This window comes from Lipophrys pholis (genome assembly GCF_963383615.2).
Source record: "Lipophrys pholis genome assembly, chromosome: 18".
NCBI classification, from domain to species: domain Eukaryota; kingdom Metazoa; phylum Chordata; class Actinopteri; order Blenniiformes; family Blenniidae; genus Lipophrys; species Lipophrys pholis.
This window is the reverse complement of record NC_137646.1, coordinates 16,335,905-16,356,439: the sequence shown is the minus strand read 5'-3', so window position 1 is coordinate 16,356,439 and position 20,535 is coordinate 16,335,905. Positions and strand designations below refer to the sequence as shown.

At 42.3% G+C, this 20,535-nt stretch overlaps 1 protein-coding gene across 1 annotated transcript; it reads right to left on the bottom strand.

Moving 5' to 3' along the window:
* Nucleotides 1-7,626: 7,626 nt before the first annotated feature.
* On the bottom strand, nucleotides 7,627-16,794 carry cited1 (Cbp/p300-interacting transactivator, with Glu/Asp-rich carboxy-terminal domain, 1). The gene is made up of 2 exons (XM_080486356.1): nucleotides 16,578-16,794; nucleotides 7,627-10,447 (listed from the first exon to the last, which is right to left on the bottom strand). Exon 2 carries the CDS (start codon nucleotides 10,426-10,428, stop codon nucleotides 9,865-9,867), a length of 564 nt encoding a protein of 187 aa, XP_080342482.1. The 5' UTR covers nucleotides 10,429-10,447; nucleotides 16,578-16,794; the 3' UTR covers nucleotides 7,627-9,864.
* Nucleotides 16,795-20,535: the final 3,741 nt, after the last annotated feature.

Here is a 20,535-nt window from a genome sequence, read left to right as displayed (position 1 = left end):
TTTTACGTAATACAGCGTATGACGTTGGTGCTCGCGCCATGTGTTAATATAACGTGCTTATACTGCCCCGTAGTGATGACTTACATTGTAAATAATCAGATTATTGAGTGTAGTTAAGCATATGAGTTTAAAAAACAAAAAACAAAAGCTTTCTCTACATTTATGGTGATCTGGAAAAAAAAAAAGAATCATTTCCCACATATTTTGGATATGTGCAATTTCAGAAATGCTCTGCTCCAAAACACTGATTTGTGACAGGTCCCGTTCTCATCGGACACAAAATATTGAGGCTGAGGAAACATTGGGGTTGAAGCATTTCTTTGTGGTCATTTTGTGTCTCTTCTAAACGGTCTCTGTATACTATATTTTTAATCTCTCTGTGGCAGTTTTGTGGTCCAACTTTGGACTGTAACTTGTAATTCTCGTCACATTTCTACCTTGTGCTCATCTTCAGAGAGACGTACTCTACTGTGTTATTTTTTTTTTTTTTTAATTTCCCTTTACAGCCCTCTGCAAGAACCTTTAGAGATCCTTTAGTCTCATTTGGTATGTTTTGCTTGTTTTGGAGGTCCATTACAGGGACATTTTGAGTCTCTGTGAGGAACCTTTTTCTTGATATAATACAATTCTTGGCCTGTGAGAAATGTGTACCTCTTGTTCCATCTGTCCATATTGACATACGACAATTCAAATCACAAACATAGGAATGACAGCAAAGAAAATGTGACATAAAAGCGAACGAACAATTCGTTTTTGATTCTTCCGACAGGTTAGATCAACCAACTCCTCTTGGTCACAATCAGAAACATCACCTCACTTTATGAGAAAACAAAGTACCTTTCAGTCTAACTCTCCACTGATCAAAAGAAGAAATCGTGAGTTTTAAATCCATCAAAGCTTCATTTTAGCTCCAAATCACAATGGTGCCTCCATTTTTGAAGTCTTTGCCGTCAGGATGCTGTCCGTCTACGCCACATCGCCCGGTGAGCTTCAGTCGACCTCTGGCTCCTCCCCGGCCTCCATTAGACAGATGTAGAAAGCCCTGAGGGACTTGAGGGTCACATCTCTTCCCTTAGGATCTTTGCTCGTCTGTCGCTTGTAAAAAGCATTATCGGAAATCACGCCCTCCTTCAGCCAGCCAGTAACAGAAGACCTGGAGAAGATCTGGAACAATGTCAGTCACATTCAGCATGACTACTTCAAAAAGCTGTGAGGACAATGCAACGACTCAGGATTAAATTGAATTTAAATGATTTTCTTGTTCTCTGTTTTCCAAGTTTTACCACTCAATTATCATCTCTTTTTCTCCAATAAAATAAAAACAGGGTTATAAACAAATGGAGGAAAATCATTTCTCCCCACGTTTGATATTTTATACGCTAAATCATGCAGCTATTTAGAAAGTGCTTTAGTGAATTCACTGCAAGTATCAATGGTGCTCATGAAACTATATGTGATGATCCAGAGAAGGCATGGCTCAGTTGTAGAGCGGTTGTCTCGCCAGTCAGAAAGTTGCAAGTTCAATTTCCGAATGCCGAAGTGTCCTTGGGAAAGACACTGAACCCCAAACTGCCCAGGTAAATGAGAGTGAGTGGTTGGTGGTGGTCTCATGCTGCTCTCCCTGCGGTCGTACTCGCCCTCTCTGCTCTCGTTCTATGTTCTCAGTCTCTCTCGGTCCTTGGAGAGCAACTGCTAGTTCACTCTTTTCAGATTTTACTGCTCTTCAATCTTCTTTTTGCCTCATTGTGGATCTGCTGAATGGTTGTTGGACACTGGCCGATGTTTATTATTAATATGAATCAATGAGTTGTGTTGTATTCTGTTGTTTCAGTTCAGATAACCAAAACACATTCAGCTTGTGTTGGGGGTGAGTAAAGAGGGCGCTCAGGTATTTGGCAGCACGCCTCTATTGAACACACTTGTCCATGCATTTGTATTCTAAGGACTGAAAATGTTCCCAACTTTTCAATATTCGTCAATGTTTCTAACTACAAAAAGACTGTTTGGGTTTCTTTTTGTTTACATTGTGTAGAGAATCAAAGTATGATTGGACAGCCAGAATTCCTCATCCTGGCTGTTCAGCAGCGTCTCCACACAGTTGAGCATGATGGACTCCGATAACATGTTGAGCCTGAACAGCTCGCACATGAACTTGATGTTTCCGATTGAGCGCCTTCGGGCCTTGGCCTGAGCTTCTTCCAGCTGCTCCTACAGCCGCTTGCGCTCAGTTCACTAAAGAAAACAAGACGAGCACAAATTAATATCAACTATTAATATTTGAGTTAGTAAGTTATTCAGACATATCTTTGCAAGAACTGTACTATAAATCTGAAGTTGAATTAATGCCTGCCGATGCAGCAGATTCCAGCTCGTTCTGCTGCCTCTCAAACTCGACATCGCCCTCTTTCTCTTTCTGGAATTCTTTCCTGCAGTGGCTTAACAGCAGGCAGCGAAATCTGACTGTGCTGTTTGGATCGTCTCTCATTGGGACATTTAACTGTGAACAACAGACAGAGGTTGAAGTTGGGAGAGGAAGCGGACCGCTAATAACATTTAATATTGAATAGAGTGCTGATTTCTGCAGTGTGGCACAAAGCTTTTCTACATTTATATAGCCGCAAATGAATAAATCATTCTTACAGTGACAAGGCAGCAGCACATCTTCCCATAAGTCATGGTGAAGCTTGGCTCGGCGATGGCCTTCTCAAACACCAGGTTCTCGACCCCTTTCAGCCTCTCCTCGGTGCTTATGTCCAGACCTGTCACCTGCTTCATCACCTGGTCAAATTTCTCTGGAGTCATCTTGTTCAGGATGCTGCAGGCTTTTCTGAGGAGCTCCGGGGGGGGGGGGGGGGGGGAATTAATGAGAAAAAATGGTTAATAACTGAGATCATTAATCGATTTGCTTGCTTACATGCACATCAAGTCAATATGTGATTTCTGGAGTTATCAGATTATTAAGTCATATAAACATAATGTAACGTGCTCAATCAGACATGATGGTTGTCTGATGAGGAGTCACTTGTTTTGGGCTGTTGTGGATGAAGCTCTTTCACTAAACACATCTTATGTGTTCAGTTTCTCTTGTTAACGTCTGCCAATACCTTTTGTGTTTTGCACTTTGTGATCGACCACAGGGCTCTGCCTCTTCAAGCCGGGCTTCCAAGCATTTTCTGATGTTTTTAACTGAACGTCCTGCGATGACATGTTCAGGATGATCCTCCTGGGAGGAGTCCACAATTTGCCACTGTTCATTCCCTGTGGAGGCAAAAGAAAGACAGAATACACACTGAATGTACGCAAAACAAAAAAGGAAAATTAAACAAATTTGAAGTAAATGTTTGGTTTGTTCCTCAAGTCATAATATAATAAACTCTCCTCTACATAAGTGTACAGAAGAGTATTCGGACCACTCATGAAGGGGGAAAAAATATCAGAGGTAGATGTTTTTTTGTTTGTTTAGTTTAATGTCGAATGTGAAGTGAACAGTCGACGGCTATGTTGGCAATCACAGTAATGCTGGTCTGCGTTCTGCCTAGACCTGATATACCAGGTATAAGTTGTATTTCCAGGCAATTATTCAAATCTAATTCTTCAAATCAGAAGAGTTGAAGGCACTTAGGTAAGATAAGTGCTATAGAGTTCAGTCCGAGCCGAAAGGGAAAGACATTGGCGCCGAGGTCATCCTGGTCTGTGGAAACAGTCAAAGGGCTGGTGGAGAATTATCAAGGACTGGTAGCGCCTGCTCGCAAATGAGAATAATGAAAATGTGAAAGCTGTCATAAAAAGCCAATGTGATGTCATAATCTCTATCTCTCTGTCTTTCTCTCTTTCCACGTGTATGTATTCATTCATTCATTCATTTATAACATGTAAAGAGTGTAGAATAAAGTCTATTGGTCAGCATTTGTATGCAGTTACTCTTCTCAACCAGCAGGTGGAGGCAGAGCGATTGTCACTGTTGTGCTGTTTTGTGAAGCTGAGGCTTTAATCAACTAAAATGTCAGTGATGAAAAACAAAAGCCACTCCAGTTCACTTTTACTACCTTTATTCCCCCCAAACCTCCAAGCTGTAATAAAAAAAATACAAGAATTTTGTTTCTTTAATATGGTCTCAGTCATTTACATATTCACATAGAAACGAATTCCAGAGCTGATTAGAAGAAAAGTGCTTTAAGAATCATAATTGAAAAACAATCAGTTTTTCATTAGGAAAAAAAATAAAGGACATAATCTGCAGGTATAACAAAATAAACCTTAAATGCACAGAATGAAAGGAAGTGTGATTTAAAAACGGGTGTCGGATCCATCCAACAGGTTTAATGAGCAGATCTGGTGGTTTTTACATCTCAGTAGAAAAAGATTTACAATAGTGACCTTTCACCAGATTAATAAATCTGCTTCTGTTGAAGGATTCCTCCATCTGTGATGCGTTGGGGTATTTTCCCTGACTCTAGAGCCCAGAAAAACAGCAGTGGAAAGTGTAACAAATCCCTCTTGTAGTAAGACCTTGTGAGTAAATATCAAAATGTGAGCATTTCTAGCCCGAACTGATGGTACGTTGGATAATATCTTTGGCGTTGCCAGATAGTGGAGAGTTTTCCTTAAACGTGACACTATCTGATCAAACGGGATCCATTTGTTAACGGCCTGGTTTTCTTGACACTAAAATACCTTTGCATTGAGTAATCTCAATATTCCTCCTGATATGAAGTACATGTTTGGTGTTTGATGGCTCCTCAGCCACGACAGGACGTTTTAATAAGGTAACCTTGGTTTTTACAGGAAGGACATGTTTTGTACATTTCTTACATTTGAACTACAATTACAAGGATTATTTAGCGAATATGATAGCTGGATCATTATATTATTCAATGTTGTGAAAACCAGACTCAGTGATGATGCACTGGCTCTAATTAACTTGGGAATGGACGTAATGTCTCTCAGAAGGAGTCAAAGTAGAGAACCTGTATTTGTTAGTGTGGAAATAATTATCAATTTAAATTATTTTTTTTTCTAAATGGAAAAATTGTCCCCGAAGATTGGTAAAAAGTTCAATTTTCTTTATTCCACATTTGATAACACAACTAAATACTGGTGTAATAATGTTATTTGCATAAAGGAAGTATCCTAATTGTGTCTTTTTGGACGCTCTTTGTGTCTGTTTGAAGTACAGCTGTACGGTAACCCTGCACTAGTTTGTATGTGCACAGTGATATTGAATGTTATGTCAAATGGAGAGAAATCTATGATGTTTAAGATATTATGAGAAGTGCAGCACAATTTTAATTCATTCATCTTGTGTAGATTTGAAGTTATAAGCAGAAAACAAGATGTTACCAAATATGGTCACGAGTGTTTAGGAAGTATTTGGATGTAAACTTTTAAATACTGAGGAAGATCTTGGTTCAAATGTTCTTGGTTAGGGTTAATCTGCAATAATGGAGGTCAAGAGGAAAAGGGGGAAATGAAGCCCCTCAGACAATTCAAACATCTCAACCATGCAGCTTCTCAGAGAAGGAGGTGGGGGTTCACATAGTATTTAAAAAAAAACAAAAAAACAACAACATTCTCTCAGCTGGGATTTAAAGAGGATTGCAAGACAACATGCATGAGAGGGAGCAGAGGGAAACAAACAAGAGGCTGTACTTCCATCTGAAGAATGTTATTTTGACCCACTTAGGGCGACCAGACAGAGGAAGGGAAGAATCAGCTCGTCTGTCTGCTGGATTTGGATGTGATGAGTAGCATCTTTATTTCTGTCGCCATGTCAGTGAAGCGCTCGTTATAAAGGAAATGCCCATCAAAGGGGGGGAAAGGCATTCGGTGAAATTACTCCTTCATCGGGTTTTAATTCAAAGAAAGAAGGCAGAAGTGCTGTAAAGTAAGACTTTTATCAACAATCAGAATGTGAAAAATGGGCTGTGTGTGTGTGTGTGTGTGTGTGTGTGTGTGTGTGTGTGTGTGTGTGTGTGTGTGTGTGTGTGTGTGTGTGTGTGTGTGTGTGTGTGTGTGTGTGTGTGTGTGTGTGTGTGTGTGTGTGTGTGTGTGTGTGTGTGTATCTGTGTAAGTGGAGCCGTCGGTGTGTGTCTAAATAAATGAACACAGCGTGGCGTAAGTTTTTCTTTCACTGGTGGAAAGATTGCTGCGTTTTCTGTCTGACACACATCCAATCCAGCATCTTTTTCACCAACATCCCTATCTATTACACACACACACACACACACACACACACACACACACACACACACACACACACACACACACACACACACACACACACACACACACACACACACACACACACACACACACACACACACACACACTGAAACCATGCAAACTGTGTGTGTAACCAAACAAGTGCCTGCCTCATGGCTGCCGGTCCTGTTTCCCTCCTGTAATAAAATCCCTGTGCTGTTTCATTTTTTTCTTTTTCTGTCTGCGGTTGCTTTTCTATGGTTGCTTGTGTTTGCAAGGATGCAAATGCACATGCAGGTGTGTTTGCCCTTTTTTTTTTTTCTTTTCTGGTTGTGCTTGGAAGTACTGCTGTGTTATAGTTTTCTTTGCACGCGGGGTCGAGGATGAGACCACACAATACCGAGATGACAGACACGCCAGGTTGAGGGTGAAAAGGTCTTTGTTCCCGATGCCCTCCCGTCTCCTCTTACCACAACAGATATAGGTCAGAGCCCCCGCGCCTCAACGACATCCATCTACAGTACAGGACAACACAGTAAAACATCTATAGGTGGGCTCGGGTGTCACTTTAAAGCCCCCTAGGATTTTTTTTCTCTCTGCAGAAAGAATAATACCTGGTGGAAAGTAAGAATAATTCTTAAAACCAAGGTAATATCCAAGTTAAGTGAGGTTATTTATGAACCAACCGCATCTGGAAACGTCATGGAGGTCCAATAGTTTGATGCAAATTTAAAAGGTTTGAAATGAAAGGTTGGTAGTGTCCAGTCTTAACCCTTTATGAGGCACTAATTACAATATTTTGTTGTTAAAGAGGACCTGCTCTTATTACATTTTGACTTTCTGGAGTCTGAGTAACACGATAGAATATTACTTATATACAATACAAAACTGCTGTGACGTGTGAAAATGACCAAAATGGCATTATCTTTTTCATCTCATTGTCAAACTAACCCCCTAGATGCGTCATAATTAATGGTACTAATGGTACTCATGGCTTCATTAGTTTCATACAGTTTTATTATAATCTTGTGAGTTTTGATGAGGGGTTATGAAAACTCCCATTTGAGTCGCAGTGCAGTTGAATATGGATTCACATCCCCCCTACATACTGATACCTCTACAATACAATATACTCCACCATAAGTTTCCTAAGAAATAGAGGTTTTTACAGGCTAATTCTTCAATTGATGTGAATAAGAATCAAACCTATTTCAGGTATCAACAAGGCGAGGAAAGTTTGTTTTCTCACATATACGCCTCTTTAAAAAAAATAAAAAATAAAAAATGCAGGTGAGACTGTGGAAAACAAAACTGCACCTATGATCCAGATAATCTGCCCAAATAAAGATGCAGTTGCTCGTGTCCAGGCAGTTGATTGCTGTGTTTACCTTTGGTCTGACTCAAGAAGAAACACTTGACATGGATTAGTGTGAAAATTAGGTTTATAAGGTACAGACAGCTTTGCAGCCTGTACGTGGCTCGAGATCGTCTGTTAATCAAATAAAAGTCTTATTCATGGAAAGTACATGGAAGCTTTCCCTTCAGTATATAAACAGAATTAAACATTAATTTAACATGGTTTTGTTGACATCTTTGCTTCTCGTTCTTAAAGCTGGGCCTTGCTTTACATGTACATTGTAGGCCAGAACTGAAACCGAACTCGTCCAATGTGGCTTTGGACTGTTAAACGTGTAGTTTTCACGTATGGAAAGCCACAAAACCACCACCCTCAGATTGATTTTTGTCAGCTGTTTTTCAGCCACAGGTTTCAACCGTATCACATGGCGGGACACCTGGATTGGACGTGGCAGCGCGGCGGACGTTATGACGTAAACTAACACCTCTTCGGGACTTCTTCAAAGTTCAAGTTGCAAAGTTCATTTCGGTGTCGCGGTCGGTAGACTTGAGCTCGGTTTCGCTTTCAGGGATTCGCGTCAACATGAGGTTTTCTGGGATTTGAACCAATAAGCTCCAAACAAAATTGTGCCAGAAAGTTACCTCATCGAAACAGAAAAGTTATGTGTCACATCTGTCTTCACGTGACAGAAAACCAGTAGGATTTAAAAAGTAAATCGTGTTTTAATTTCATGGCATGAGGCAGTGAGGTCGCAGATCACAATCAATTGAAAACGTTTCCATCAGAGCGTGTAAGAGAAGCTGCGGCCGCCACAAAAACCTTGTGGAAAACACAGAAAGCCCTCGACACGGATCATGAGTTTCAAGTGACCCTTACACCAGTCATAAAAATTTAGATTTTATTATTTTCCATTACTGTCGCTCTAAACCCCCTGAATTTTTGTGTCCTGCGGCTTTAACAGAGGCGCATTCTGTACTTAAGGGTTGACTACAAACAGTAATAGTTTTAGCGAACAGAACAGGTCTGAAATCTAATTTCTGGCGTTAACATACCAAAACTGACCCCCAGTGTGTGTTTAGGTGAAAAGTGTGCAAAGAGCAGCCTCCAGGCTGAACTGTTGCCCATCGGAAACATGGACGTCTGATGATATTCCCTTGTTTTGTAACTAGTATCAAAGTGACAGGGCAGGAAAGAAAACAGAATGAAGGTTTCTAACTGAAAAATGTTGACAAAACATATGAGAAATGCCATTTTTGATTAGTGACACCTGTGTGACGGGTCATGTTTTATTACCCTGTAGGAGAGAAAACCAACCGAGAACATGCAGGAGTGAGTCGCATGACCAACGCTCAAGGAGGCCTTAGTCGTTTGAATGCGGCCGTGTTCCAGAGACGGACACATTTTGCCCCATTCATGTCCAACGCTGCAGCAGATTCCACATTTCTTGATCTAATCCATTGTGTTCAGAAAGGTAGACCTGACTTCAGACGCGCCACAGAAGCACTCCTTGTCCAGGATTCCAGATGGGTATCAGCTACTGTCTTAAATAACATGTTCTGTGAATACAACTGGTTGAACTAAATTCAAACAAAAAAAAAAAAAAAGAAAAAGAAAAGAGAAGCACATGGAGATAACCAGTTCTCGGACAATCAGTGTCTTTGTGAAGCCAAAGAGACAGGAGTCTGTTTCCCGTGAGACCAGAGTCTAATATCGTCTATTAAGAAAACAGGAAGCGTAGTGTTTGCCATCCTTTGCAAATCTCCCATAAAGTTCCCGGTTTTCATTTTCCTTCAGTGCTGACTTGATCTGGAGAGGTACGGCTCCAAAAGAAAAAAGAAAAAAGAAAAGCCCCACAGGTGTGTCTTACTCGTCTTTAAAGGTTCCCTTCCAAGAGATCGTCTCAAATGTCTTCGTCAGCCCTTCTCATGTCAGTCAACTTGTTTCCATTAAGCCAGAGTCGGAGTGACGGAGGAAAGTCTTTCTCTCCTAGTCTCTGTTCAGACGCTGCTAAAGCTTTTTACATGAAAGGTGAAAATACAAATCACAGGACAGACGCCACCACTGTTTTGGAAAAAGGCCGCGTTTTGCGGAAACCGCGTCCATGACGAAAATGAAAAGAACTCGAACGCCAGCTTTGTCTTTGTGTTGTCCGCATGGAGCGAGTGAGAAAGCAAAATGGAAGCAGGAGGAATCTTTCACTTTTGCCACCGAGTCTCTTTCAGTTTCCTTGTTTTATCAACCAAAAAAGGGAATGAAAGAGTCTCCTCCATCTTTGTCGGCCGTTTCCTACCGCGTCTCTGTCAACGTCAGCACCCGGCCGGCACGTCTGACATGAAGTCGAACTCGTTCTGTCCGAGCCACAGCTCCGGCAGCTCATTGGCTCGGTCCAAACCCAGCTCCACCACCAGGGACATGAGGACCTCCTCGTCCACGGGGTCAAAGTCGATAAGTCCACCGGTGCCGGAGCTTTGGTTCCCCACGCCCATCCCGCCCCCCGCCAGGCCTCCGGACGGCCCCAGGAGCTGGCTACCCGGCCCCAGCTGCGAGGCGCCGAAGCCCCTCTGGGCCCCGCCGGGCGCCGCGTGTCCGGTGGAAGCGCTGGCGAGGTTCTGGTAGTGCGAGTTGAGCTTCTGCAGCTGCATGCTGGCGATGAGGTGCGGCCCCGTCTGCAGGCAGAACGGCTGCGGCTTGGAGAGCGGCGGCGACGACAGCGACGAGCCGGGCGACGAGGGCGGGCCGGCGGACGGGGAGAAGGGGACGACGGTGGTCTTGGAGGACGGGTAGTGGAGCAGTGAGGTGAGCGGGGAGGAGGAGGAGGAGAGGTCCTTCATCGCAGCGTGGGCTTTGCCAGGGAGCAGCAGTGAGGTCATCACCGGGAAAACCCGCAGCCTGCAGAGAGAAGGAGACGTTATCAACTTGTCACTGGGACGAGAGAAGACAGGAGCTGAACAGTTGGGCTGAAGAAAGGATGTTACCAAAGAGACAGTGAGAGAGATCACATATAATGTAATCACCACCTTCCTATGTTTATCCAATGATTGAACACAAGCTGTCCTCCTGAGGTTGCTTTCCCAGTAAGTTTTAATGATTTAAATGAGCTAAACTAAGCGTGTGCGCCTCTAAAGACTGAACCTGCTCCTTTAAAACAGCTCCGTGTGGCATATTTGGGCTGTATTTCCTCTTTATTTGGTGCGGCTGTTAAATTTTAGTGTCGGTTTTAAGAGCCTCTTGGTCCTCAGCTGTCCTTTTATCTCATGAAGAGCAGCTCCAGAGAGAAACGTCACACACACACACACACACACACACACACACACACACACACACACACACACACACACACACACACACACACACACACACACACACACACACACACACACACACACACACACACACACACACACACACACACACACACACATACACACACACACACACACACAGGCTCACACATGCAGGTGTGAATCAATGCTTCCCCTTTTCCTTTATTGTTTGCACATGTATCTTTTCGTCGGTTGCGTGAAAGGAATCGACCATAATGGGAGAGGCAGTGGCACAGCAGAGTGACTGTTTTCTGTTTGCTTTGGTGGGAGCGGGGACTTTCCCTCAGTCACTGCCTGTGACGACTGGCTCAAATCTGATGGTTACTTTTAACAAGATTGATGAGTTGCATGATGAGTTGCACTCCTGCGTCACAACTGCTGTTTCTTTTTATTGGTTGAATGCCTGAATTAAGCGACACGAGGTAAACAGACTTGTGCTTTAATGTCCACAGTAAAATAAATGTCACAATTGTTGTTGTTTGAGCTTTTATTTTGTTTTTTTAATGGGTGTTTTAAAAGTGGCCAAATGAGACGACACAGGCCTCTCTGGCTGCAACATACCAACAACACATCTGTTTTTACAGCCTTGTTGTGTTTATTCTCCAGTTAATTTTTAACGAAACCAACAAGACGCTGCCTGCTATGCTACTACTGATCGATTCTGCCCCATGGTGACCCTCAGAAATGCTCTTGAAGTAAAGTTAAGTGTTGATTTGCTTCATTATTGTTTATTCTGTGAAGCTTTAGACTTAAAATCTCATGGCAGATGTGTCGTTTGTACTAGCGTTCCTACGTTTGATACTGTCAATTGAATATAAGGGTACATTTTTATATTTCAAACAGTTTGATAGTTACAAATTGAAGTACAAATACTCGTGGAAAAACCTCAATCGAGTGTCAGCTTATTGTTTAGTTTTTTTAGATATATAACTCATGTCCACATTGAGCTGCTCTGATGGCTTGACTTGCTCAATGTGGGGGTGAATAAACCAATATTAGTGGCATATATTCACTCCAAAACAGCCTCTTTTTGTGTTTCAAAGTCTTACAAGTCGTTTTAATCCCCCCACATGTGCGTTTATTATCATGGGACACCCTTTTTTTAGAAGCAGAAGTAGATCACGGCTGGCATGAGTAAAACATCTGATGACTGAGGAAAGGAAGACAAATATCTTAAGTGGTCATTTATTAGTGTTTCCTGAAAAACACGCGGCTGCCTCAGACCGCAACAACACGGGCGTTGTTGACTTAACAGCAGCTCATGTTCTTATGACCCGGCGAGTCGCTGAAAGTCAGATGTGTCTGGGAAGAAAGAAAAAAAAAAGCACAACGGGGAGACCCCCGGTGCCTGAACGCCGGCATGACTCACTGCGTTTGAAGCCGATTTTGTGTGTGTGTGTGTGTGAGAGAGAGAGAGAGAGAGAGAGCTTGATGTCTGCTTTTCTTCCTGACCTATTGAGCAGCAAATTAACCATGAAAAGGCTGGGGAGAAGGCCTGTGGGTGCCAACGGGGTTAGTGGGTGTTTATAGGGTCTGTGTGTGTGTGTGTGTGTGTGTGTGTGGGGGGGGGTGTGTGTGTGTGTGTGTGCGTGTGTGTGTGTGAATGGAGAACACAACACAACAGAGCCTTTGAGGATCTCAAGGAGTGATTGGGTCACAAGGGAGGATAAATACATGTGGGTCCTGAGAACAGACCATATGTCTGAGTCGGTGTGTGTGTGTGTGTGTGTGTGTGTGTGTGTGTGTGTGTGTGTGTGTGTGTGTGTGTGTGTGTGTGTGTGTGTGTGTGTGTGTGTGTGTACCAAGAAAGTGTCACTGAGTTGTACAGAGGTAAAGGGGGCAAGTAAAAGGCAGTGTGTGCGTGTGTGCGCGCAAAAACACTCTGCGAGGCTCATGCCAAAGTCCCTGAGCCGGTTTATATTACACACAGTTCAAACAGCATGTGTGTCTGAACTACAAACACACACACACACACACACACACACACACACAAACACACACACACACACACACACACACACACACACACACACACACACACACACACACACACACACACACACACACACACACACACACACACACACACACACACATGACGCAGCTATCCTTTGAGTAAGTTAATCGCCTAATAGTATATGTGCTGATTTGCACACACATGCACACACACACATACACTCCTCTTCTCCTCCTCCTCCTCCTCCTCCTCCTCCTCCCAGCACTGGCTCTTATTTAGGGAGAACATAATTGCTACAGGCAGGCATGCAGCTGCACTCAACTGATAGAGTTAACACACACACAAAGATACCAAACAGCTGTCAATGGCAGGGTTGTGTGTGTGTGTGTGTGTGTGTGTGTGTGTGTGTGTGTGTGTGTGTGTTCATTATTCATAGACTGATTACTGTCAGAGCCAGGCTGCACATGGTGTCTCTGTTCAACAGCTTTCCACAACATGAGTCCAGGAGACGCAAACAAAAAGACCAAAACAACAAAAAAAAACAGCGAACCAGCTCAACCCTAGATGTGTTCCACGATCAAGCCGCAGTAAGCCCATCTCTGTACTGTTTACAGAGGAGACGTCAGGACGAATCACTGAGCCGGGGCTTTGACGCTTCCAAACTCGGTGCAGCCAACTGAAGTATCCAGACAGTGAAGGGTTAGCAAGGTGAGCCAAGGTCCAACTGGCACAAGGCTGACTGGTTATCTCGTCGTCATGAGCTTGGAAAAATCAAGGAAATGTAAGGAAACGGCCCGTGGGAACGTCTCAGACGACCCCTCGCTGTGCAGCGCTCTCTTTTTCGATTGATTAGCAATCAGATCTCCAAGGATAATTGATTGCACGGTCTTGGGGTCAGTTATTTGCAAGTGAAGTTCCTTCTTTCAAACCGTTTCAAAGTCGCTTCTGAGCCGTATGATGTAAGGCAGTGACTCACACCATTGGCTCAGACTTCCTTGCGTTACTTAACAGTGGAGAACATATCAAGAGGCTACATGTGAGCCATATTTGGGTAAAGCTTTCAGTCAGAAGGAAACGAGGTCAGAGCTTTCCACGGCTGTTCTATAGATATGAAGAGCAGAAAAGTCACTTGCTGGATTTCTCATCCAGACGGCGGAGGAGCCCCGTTACTCCAGCAACAACACTCCGATCTGCCCCCCGGTGTAGGTCGAGAAGCCGTGGACTTTGTTGAGAGTTTGAGCCAAAAGAGGCTCAATTTAACACCGTGGACTCTTGATTTGTTTAACTTTGAATTATTGGGTAGTGAACTCCACGACAAGTCACTCAGCTGAGATGCATTACAGAGGCTTAAATATGAGCCGCAACAGCGCCGCCACATAAATAAAATTGTTGCATAAAGCAAAATAAATGTGGAAAAAATGCACTGCTTTTTCCCCATAAATCTCTTAAAACCTAACTCCTGTTAGACCAAGTTTAACATTGGGTATTTGATTTCACTTTAATGCTTCTTAAAGAGTGAAATCCAAAAGTGTTCCCTTAAGAGTCTCTTTTGGTTTTGAACCACCACAGGCCTCAGGGTTTACTGATGTCACACTTTAGGAATTATGGGTATTTAGGCTGCCTACTGGAGGCAGGGAATAAAATAGGAAATACCCATAAAAGCAGAAAAAGAAAAGAAGGCTGCTCCTTTGATTCTTGTGAATATGATTGTGGATTTTAGGTTCCCCGCAGCACATACTGTATACTTTCATTATCACACATCTCCCTGTGGTTTAATCCTTGCGGTTTTATTTACTTGTCCAAGTGTTCCAGTAGTGAATTGCAGCCTTTACATAACCGTTTATTTGAGCACGAGGGAGAATGAGACTGAGGCTCGAGTGTCGCCGTTACTCATAATAACCCAAAGACGACTGTTTTTGTGCGAGGCGAGGATGAAGCAGAGCTGCTCCTCTCCTCCTCCTCCTCCTCCTCCTCCTCCTCTTCCTCCTGCTGGGCAGAGAGGAGGACAGCTCAGCGGAGTTTAGGAAGGATGCTGTGAGAAAAACCGCTGGAGGAGTGCCAGTGTTTTTTCCTGTTCACAGCTGACCCGGCTCATTGTGTTCTCCCAACACTTTTATGGGATTGTGCAATAGGCCCCGACCCACCCCCGCCACCTCCCCCTCCAGTAAATTATTTCATTAGCAGTCTAGGCTGCTGTCTTGGCTGCGGACTGGTCTGCATTTGTTTTAATTACAGGCTATGAAAGCTCAAGCCCTGCCTGCCAGATTAGTTACAGAAGATGAGGGCTCGAAGCTTAAAATGGCCATAAACGGTTGAAAATTGACCGTTAGGATTTGTCTGAGATTCAAGAAATGACTCCAAATGCTCACAGGATTGGCACAGAAAACAAGAAATGGAAGAAAAATAGGCAATTTTTACATGTAAAATGTGAAAGTCTTAAATATTGTGAGTGGTTTAGCTTCATTAATTACTGAAACAACAAAACAAATTACAAAACAGTTCATTCATCAGTAAACGTTACAGAGTCAGTGATCATTAATCCCATGAATTTCTTTAGTAGGAGTTTTTTTAGTCATTCTCTTTACTGAGGATTAAAGGAATAATCTTTTTTGGTAGTAAAAGATGACTTAAGTACCTTTATAAAGCATGAATGTCAAAGCTTCTATCCCTGGTATGATTTTTATGTTCAGATGAACTCCAATCTTAAGTTTTTGTACTTTTTTTTAGCATTTAATTGAAGTAAAATCAACATTTAACCTAGTAAGAATCCCTTGCGCTCAAACATAGACATCCATTATCAAGAAAAATTCTACACAGACGTTAAATCTGCTAAGTCTTCACCATCACCACACAAAATGAACACAGTTTGCATTCTTGACATTTCAAACAGCTGTTCGGGAAATATGACTGGAATGACAAGTGAAAATGACAGGGAGAGAAAAAAAACGATGTTAGTGTTTTGATTTGTGCTGGCAGCGTGTGAATAGAATAAGCACACACACACACACACACACACACACACACACACACACACACACACACACACACACACACACACACACACACACACACACACACACACACACACACACACACACAAAGAGCAGCAGCAACACCAGGGGTTTCAATTACACAATTAAAAGCCTGACGAGCAAATTGAAACGTCAGTGTGCGCGCGCGCGCGTGCGTGTGCGCCTTTCACTCACTCACTCACACACACACACCATATGCTGCACAGCAAGACGCATTCACCGCTTGTTTTAATTGCCTCCACATTGGAAGATTGTTAACAAAATGTCAATTTAAAGCTCAGACCTGCGTTTTTCTTAATTAAACTGAGGGGAAATCCAATTAAGTGCCATATGCACACTTTTCATGAAATCGATTTTGGATGTCAGTAAAAGTTGCAAACACATCAAGTTAAGTTTTCTTCAAGGAAAAATGGGAATAGCCCTTAAACGCATTTGGTAAACGTGCGTAAAAAGCGCACGAATCCCCCTATTATCTCATCGCAAAACACTGGAAACCGTGAACTTGTGCACTCCGGCGCTCGCTCCTGTCCCCGACCTCGTTTAAAATGTTATGTAAACATCCAAAGGAGCGAGAGATCCCGTAAAAAAAGAAAACTTTCACCAGACATGAAGGTTTGCGTGACAAAACACACACTGACAGCTGCTGTCATCGCGTACAAAAGACAACACACACACACAGAGAGAGGAAGAAGAAAAAGTGGACTGACCTGTGAGAAAAGTCCGGTGCAGCCTGGAGCTGCAGAGAAAAATAAAAAAAGTGGAATAAAGTCAGATTTGTGCAGCCGGAGTGTCCAGAGAGGTGAGAGGAAAAACAGAGAAGTGCAGCCGGTGGTGGAAGGAAAAGTGTGCGCACAGGATGAAGGTCTGCAGAGGCTCCGGAGGGTCTGTCAGCTCCTCAATGAGCTCGTTACCCGATAGAAAAGCATTTTGAGTCTCTCTCTCTCTCTCTCTCTCTCTCTCTCTCTCTCTCTCTCTCTCTCTCTCTCTCTCTCTCTCTCTCTCTCTCTCTGTCCTCAGTGTCGGGGGGTCCGGACCTGCTGCGGCCCACAAACCAGGGACTGGATCACCTCCGGATCCGGATTCACCCAAAAAGATTACAAATGTTTCCAAATTATAATCAGGATGTCACATCACCTACACATTTTCTGTTCGTCTTTAGATTTTGCTTATACATGCATTTATTGGTCCATTTATTTCCATGAATTCTTCTTTTATTATTATTATTATTGGTTTTGTGTGTGTGAGTTCTCCCCATGCACTCCTTTTATAATCCAAAACATGCATTTGGGCTGATTGGTGACTCTCTTTTATAAGTGAAAAAACTAAACTTTAGTTGCGTTTTGAGTGTCTGTTTACATGATAACAGTGCTCGGAGCCACTGAAAACGCAACTTTTTTTTGAAAATGTTCAGGCTGTGACTCCATCGAGACGGCAGAAACTACTCATGTGCACCACGGCAGAAGTAAATAGTTCTTCTGCACATGTGCGAGTCGATGGACAATACTAACAATGGTGTCCTCCGGAGCGTCATGACTCTCAGTCCACATTCTCACCGTAGTTTTATAGTTGAGAGTCACCCGCAATAGGCAATCCAACTTGGGTTTGCTTTTAGGGGCATGCATTACATGTTTTAATTTATAGTTTTTATTCATCTAATAGAAAATATTCATTTGGCTGCTCCATCTATTATTTGTGTGCAGGGCCCGCTGCAACATTTTTTGCCACAGCACGGAATCGATTTCCATTAATTCGAATATTACATATTTCTGATTTTCAATCATTTAAAACTTGTTTAACATGAAGGAACAAATGGATAATACTTACAGCGTGTAACAAAGAAGTAAAGAAGAAAAAAAACACAGCTTCAGTCACTTAAACCGTCACTCTTGTAATATTTTGTCTTTCTCTACAATGTTCCTGTCATAACTGTTGCAACCACTAGAGGTCACTGTGAATTCCACTGTCTCGTTCCAGCAGGTGCAGTTGAGTCCTATAATCTATCTATCATAGTGATAAAAAACACAAAAAAATAACCTCTAATTTAAACTGAAAACAATTGGCAAGTGTTATTAACAGCCAAGTGAACAAACGTGTGTGATAGAGTGTCATTTTTAACTTTAAGCCTGATAAAACAGTCAAGGAAGTAAAAAAAAAAAAAAAGAATGCACATATTTTAAAACTGCACCTCTGCAAAAAAAAAGAGAAAAGAAATTGATCCGGCTCCACGTTTGCTGGAATCTACCCTCCGGGTTTTGGGATATGCCACTCGACAGGGCAGATGTTGCTCATTCTGAACCCCATCAGGAGTAAAATAGACCATTTCAGGACCCCTCAGTCTTTGTCCATGTCACTCAGCCAAAGAGAGAGAGAGAGAGAGAGGCGAGAAAGAGGGAGAGACCTTGGTGGTCTGTGGGTCATTTGCATAACTACATGTTCTCTCTGGAGATGTCCTCCTGTGATTAGAGACGCTGATGAATGAGTGCCAAATGGTCTGAAGCAGACTGGCACACAAGAAATGAGAAACATTTGCCATATTTGATGCAATTCAACAGCTTTTATGGGGCTTTGACGATTTCTCGTAACTTGGTAATTTAGCAGCTTTTTTTTTTTTAAAATAGGAAGTGGCATCTGGAAAATGCTGAGCGCCATCCTGAGAAGGGTTTTTCTGTTTGTAAGTTTACTGTCGTTTTTTTTTTTTTTTTTTTTTATATTGGAGGGAAATTTCGGTCCTATAAGTTTGGTTTTATTGTGTCATAAAACATACACAACACACTATAAAGAGCAACTTTCAAGAGTGTGGCGGATGTGCAAGGAACAAACAGAGAAAACCGTTTAAAAATCAAACACTGAATGTGTTTGTTGAGCATTTTCCCTTTTCCTAATCAAAACAAAGCAGTTTTTGTTTTTACTTCAGGTCACGTTGCTCAGTGATCAGTATCTGATGCAGGAAGCGCCATGACTCCATACTGATATATTATAATATTTATTTATTTTTGTCATTTTTTTCAAGAATCCATTTAAAGGGATGTATTTTTGCATTAATAATTCACGGCAGATCTCTCTCCACACTGGCTTTTTTCAGAAGCAAAATGAGATAAACACATATACCAAGTATATTTTCCACCCATTTTCATGTTGCAGCTTCATGTTTTCTTGTTGAACTGATCCAATTCTTGTAGTTTGTGTCTTTTCCTCCAGGTGAACCTGTTCTAGTAAAAACAGTTTGTTCACTATATTGGCTGATTCTGGCAGACACACACATTCTCACCAAAATACAAGAGCAGGAGGATTAAAAACAGAAACTGGACTGCCCTCCCGAAAGGGGACATTTTCATGTTTGTTTCTTTTTTCCAATAACTGACCAAGTTGATGTACATTAATTATCTATATATTCATCAAGTATTCTTTCATGATGTGAAAAAAATATATATATTTGGGTTTTTATAAGCCAAATTATTATAGATTCTAATGAACTCATCTTATCACTATTTTATAATCTTTTTTGTTTTTTTATTCCCTCTCAGAAATATAAATAGTGTCACTCCAGATCATTGTTTCACAGCATAACCATAATCACATTGCAAAAAAAAAAAAAAAAAAAAAAAAAATGATAGTAAAGACCTAAAATCAAAAACCCGTGTCTGACTTGCATCTTTAATCTTTACAACTTTCCCTTATAATCACTCCAATTCTTGAAGTTTTGGTTGATCTTACCAGGTCTTCCTCCTCCAGCTCTAACTATACATAACTCCAATGAAAGTAAGACATTTTGAATGTTGAGTCCCAGTATTCTGGTTTATATCTTTGTTATTTCCAGTTTCATAATGATTCACATTGGACCACAATGCTCCACAGCTGCTGGAGTATTCTGGTTAAAATATATTGATATGACATTACAGCTGATCGTCTGAGGTCACACTGAACTCCTGTTACACTTTTTAAAGCTTCACCACTGGGAGAAGCTCCAAGGCATCACAGATTGTCTTCTCTTTTGGACCCCCCCCCCCCCCCCCCCTTTTTTTTTTTAATTCATAAGAGACAACAAAGGCGGTTTGCGGGGGAGAAGAAAAATCACTGAAAGTGCCTTGGGAAAACCTCCACCGTCCCCAAAACATAAAGAAACCCTCCCCCCCCCCCCCCCCCCCCCCCCGCACTCTGCTAAAAAAGCACAAGTCCAGTCCACATTCACCATTCATCTCCATTCATCTCAATAGATTTGTGGCGGGAGGACGTCATTACGCGCCTGCAACGTGCAGTCAGCGCGGTCAAGTGCCACGCGCGCGGCCTCTCTTCCGTTAAGCAGATAAAAGGTGGCATCTGTCTTTATTGTGCGAATAAATCCCCTCCGCCATTGACCGCGGACACTTCACATGTTGATGAGGAGGAGGAGGACTTATAGACGGAGGCCCCCGCCGCTGCTTTGTCCCCCCGGGGAGGAGACGTTATGCAAATCAAACAAACCGTTTGTGATTTGCTTCTTAGCGGACAAACAATTAAAGCATGTTGGTCAAACTGCCAGAGTGGGGTCTGGCTTCATGAGCCAAGGGCTGGTAGATTTCATCCATAGACGTCCATGCAATCAGAAATGATTTCCTGGAGGTTTTTTGGGTAATCTTAAGTTAAATCTCTAGACTTTAAAAGATGTCCAAACATGTTCATGAAAGT

Excerpts from the sequence above, each read along its gene's own strand:
- cited1 (XM_080486356.1), bottom strand. The coding sequence starts at position 10,428 with ATGACCTCACTGCTGCTCCCTGGCAAAGCCCACGCTGCGATGAAGGAC.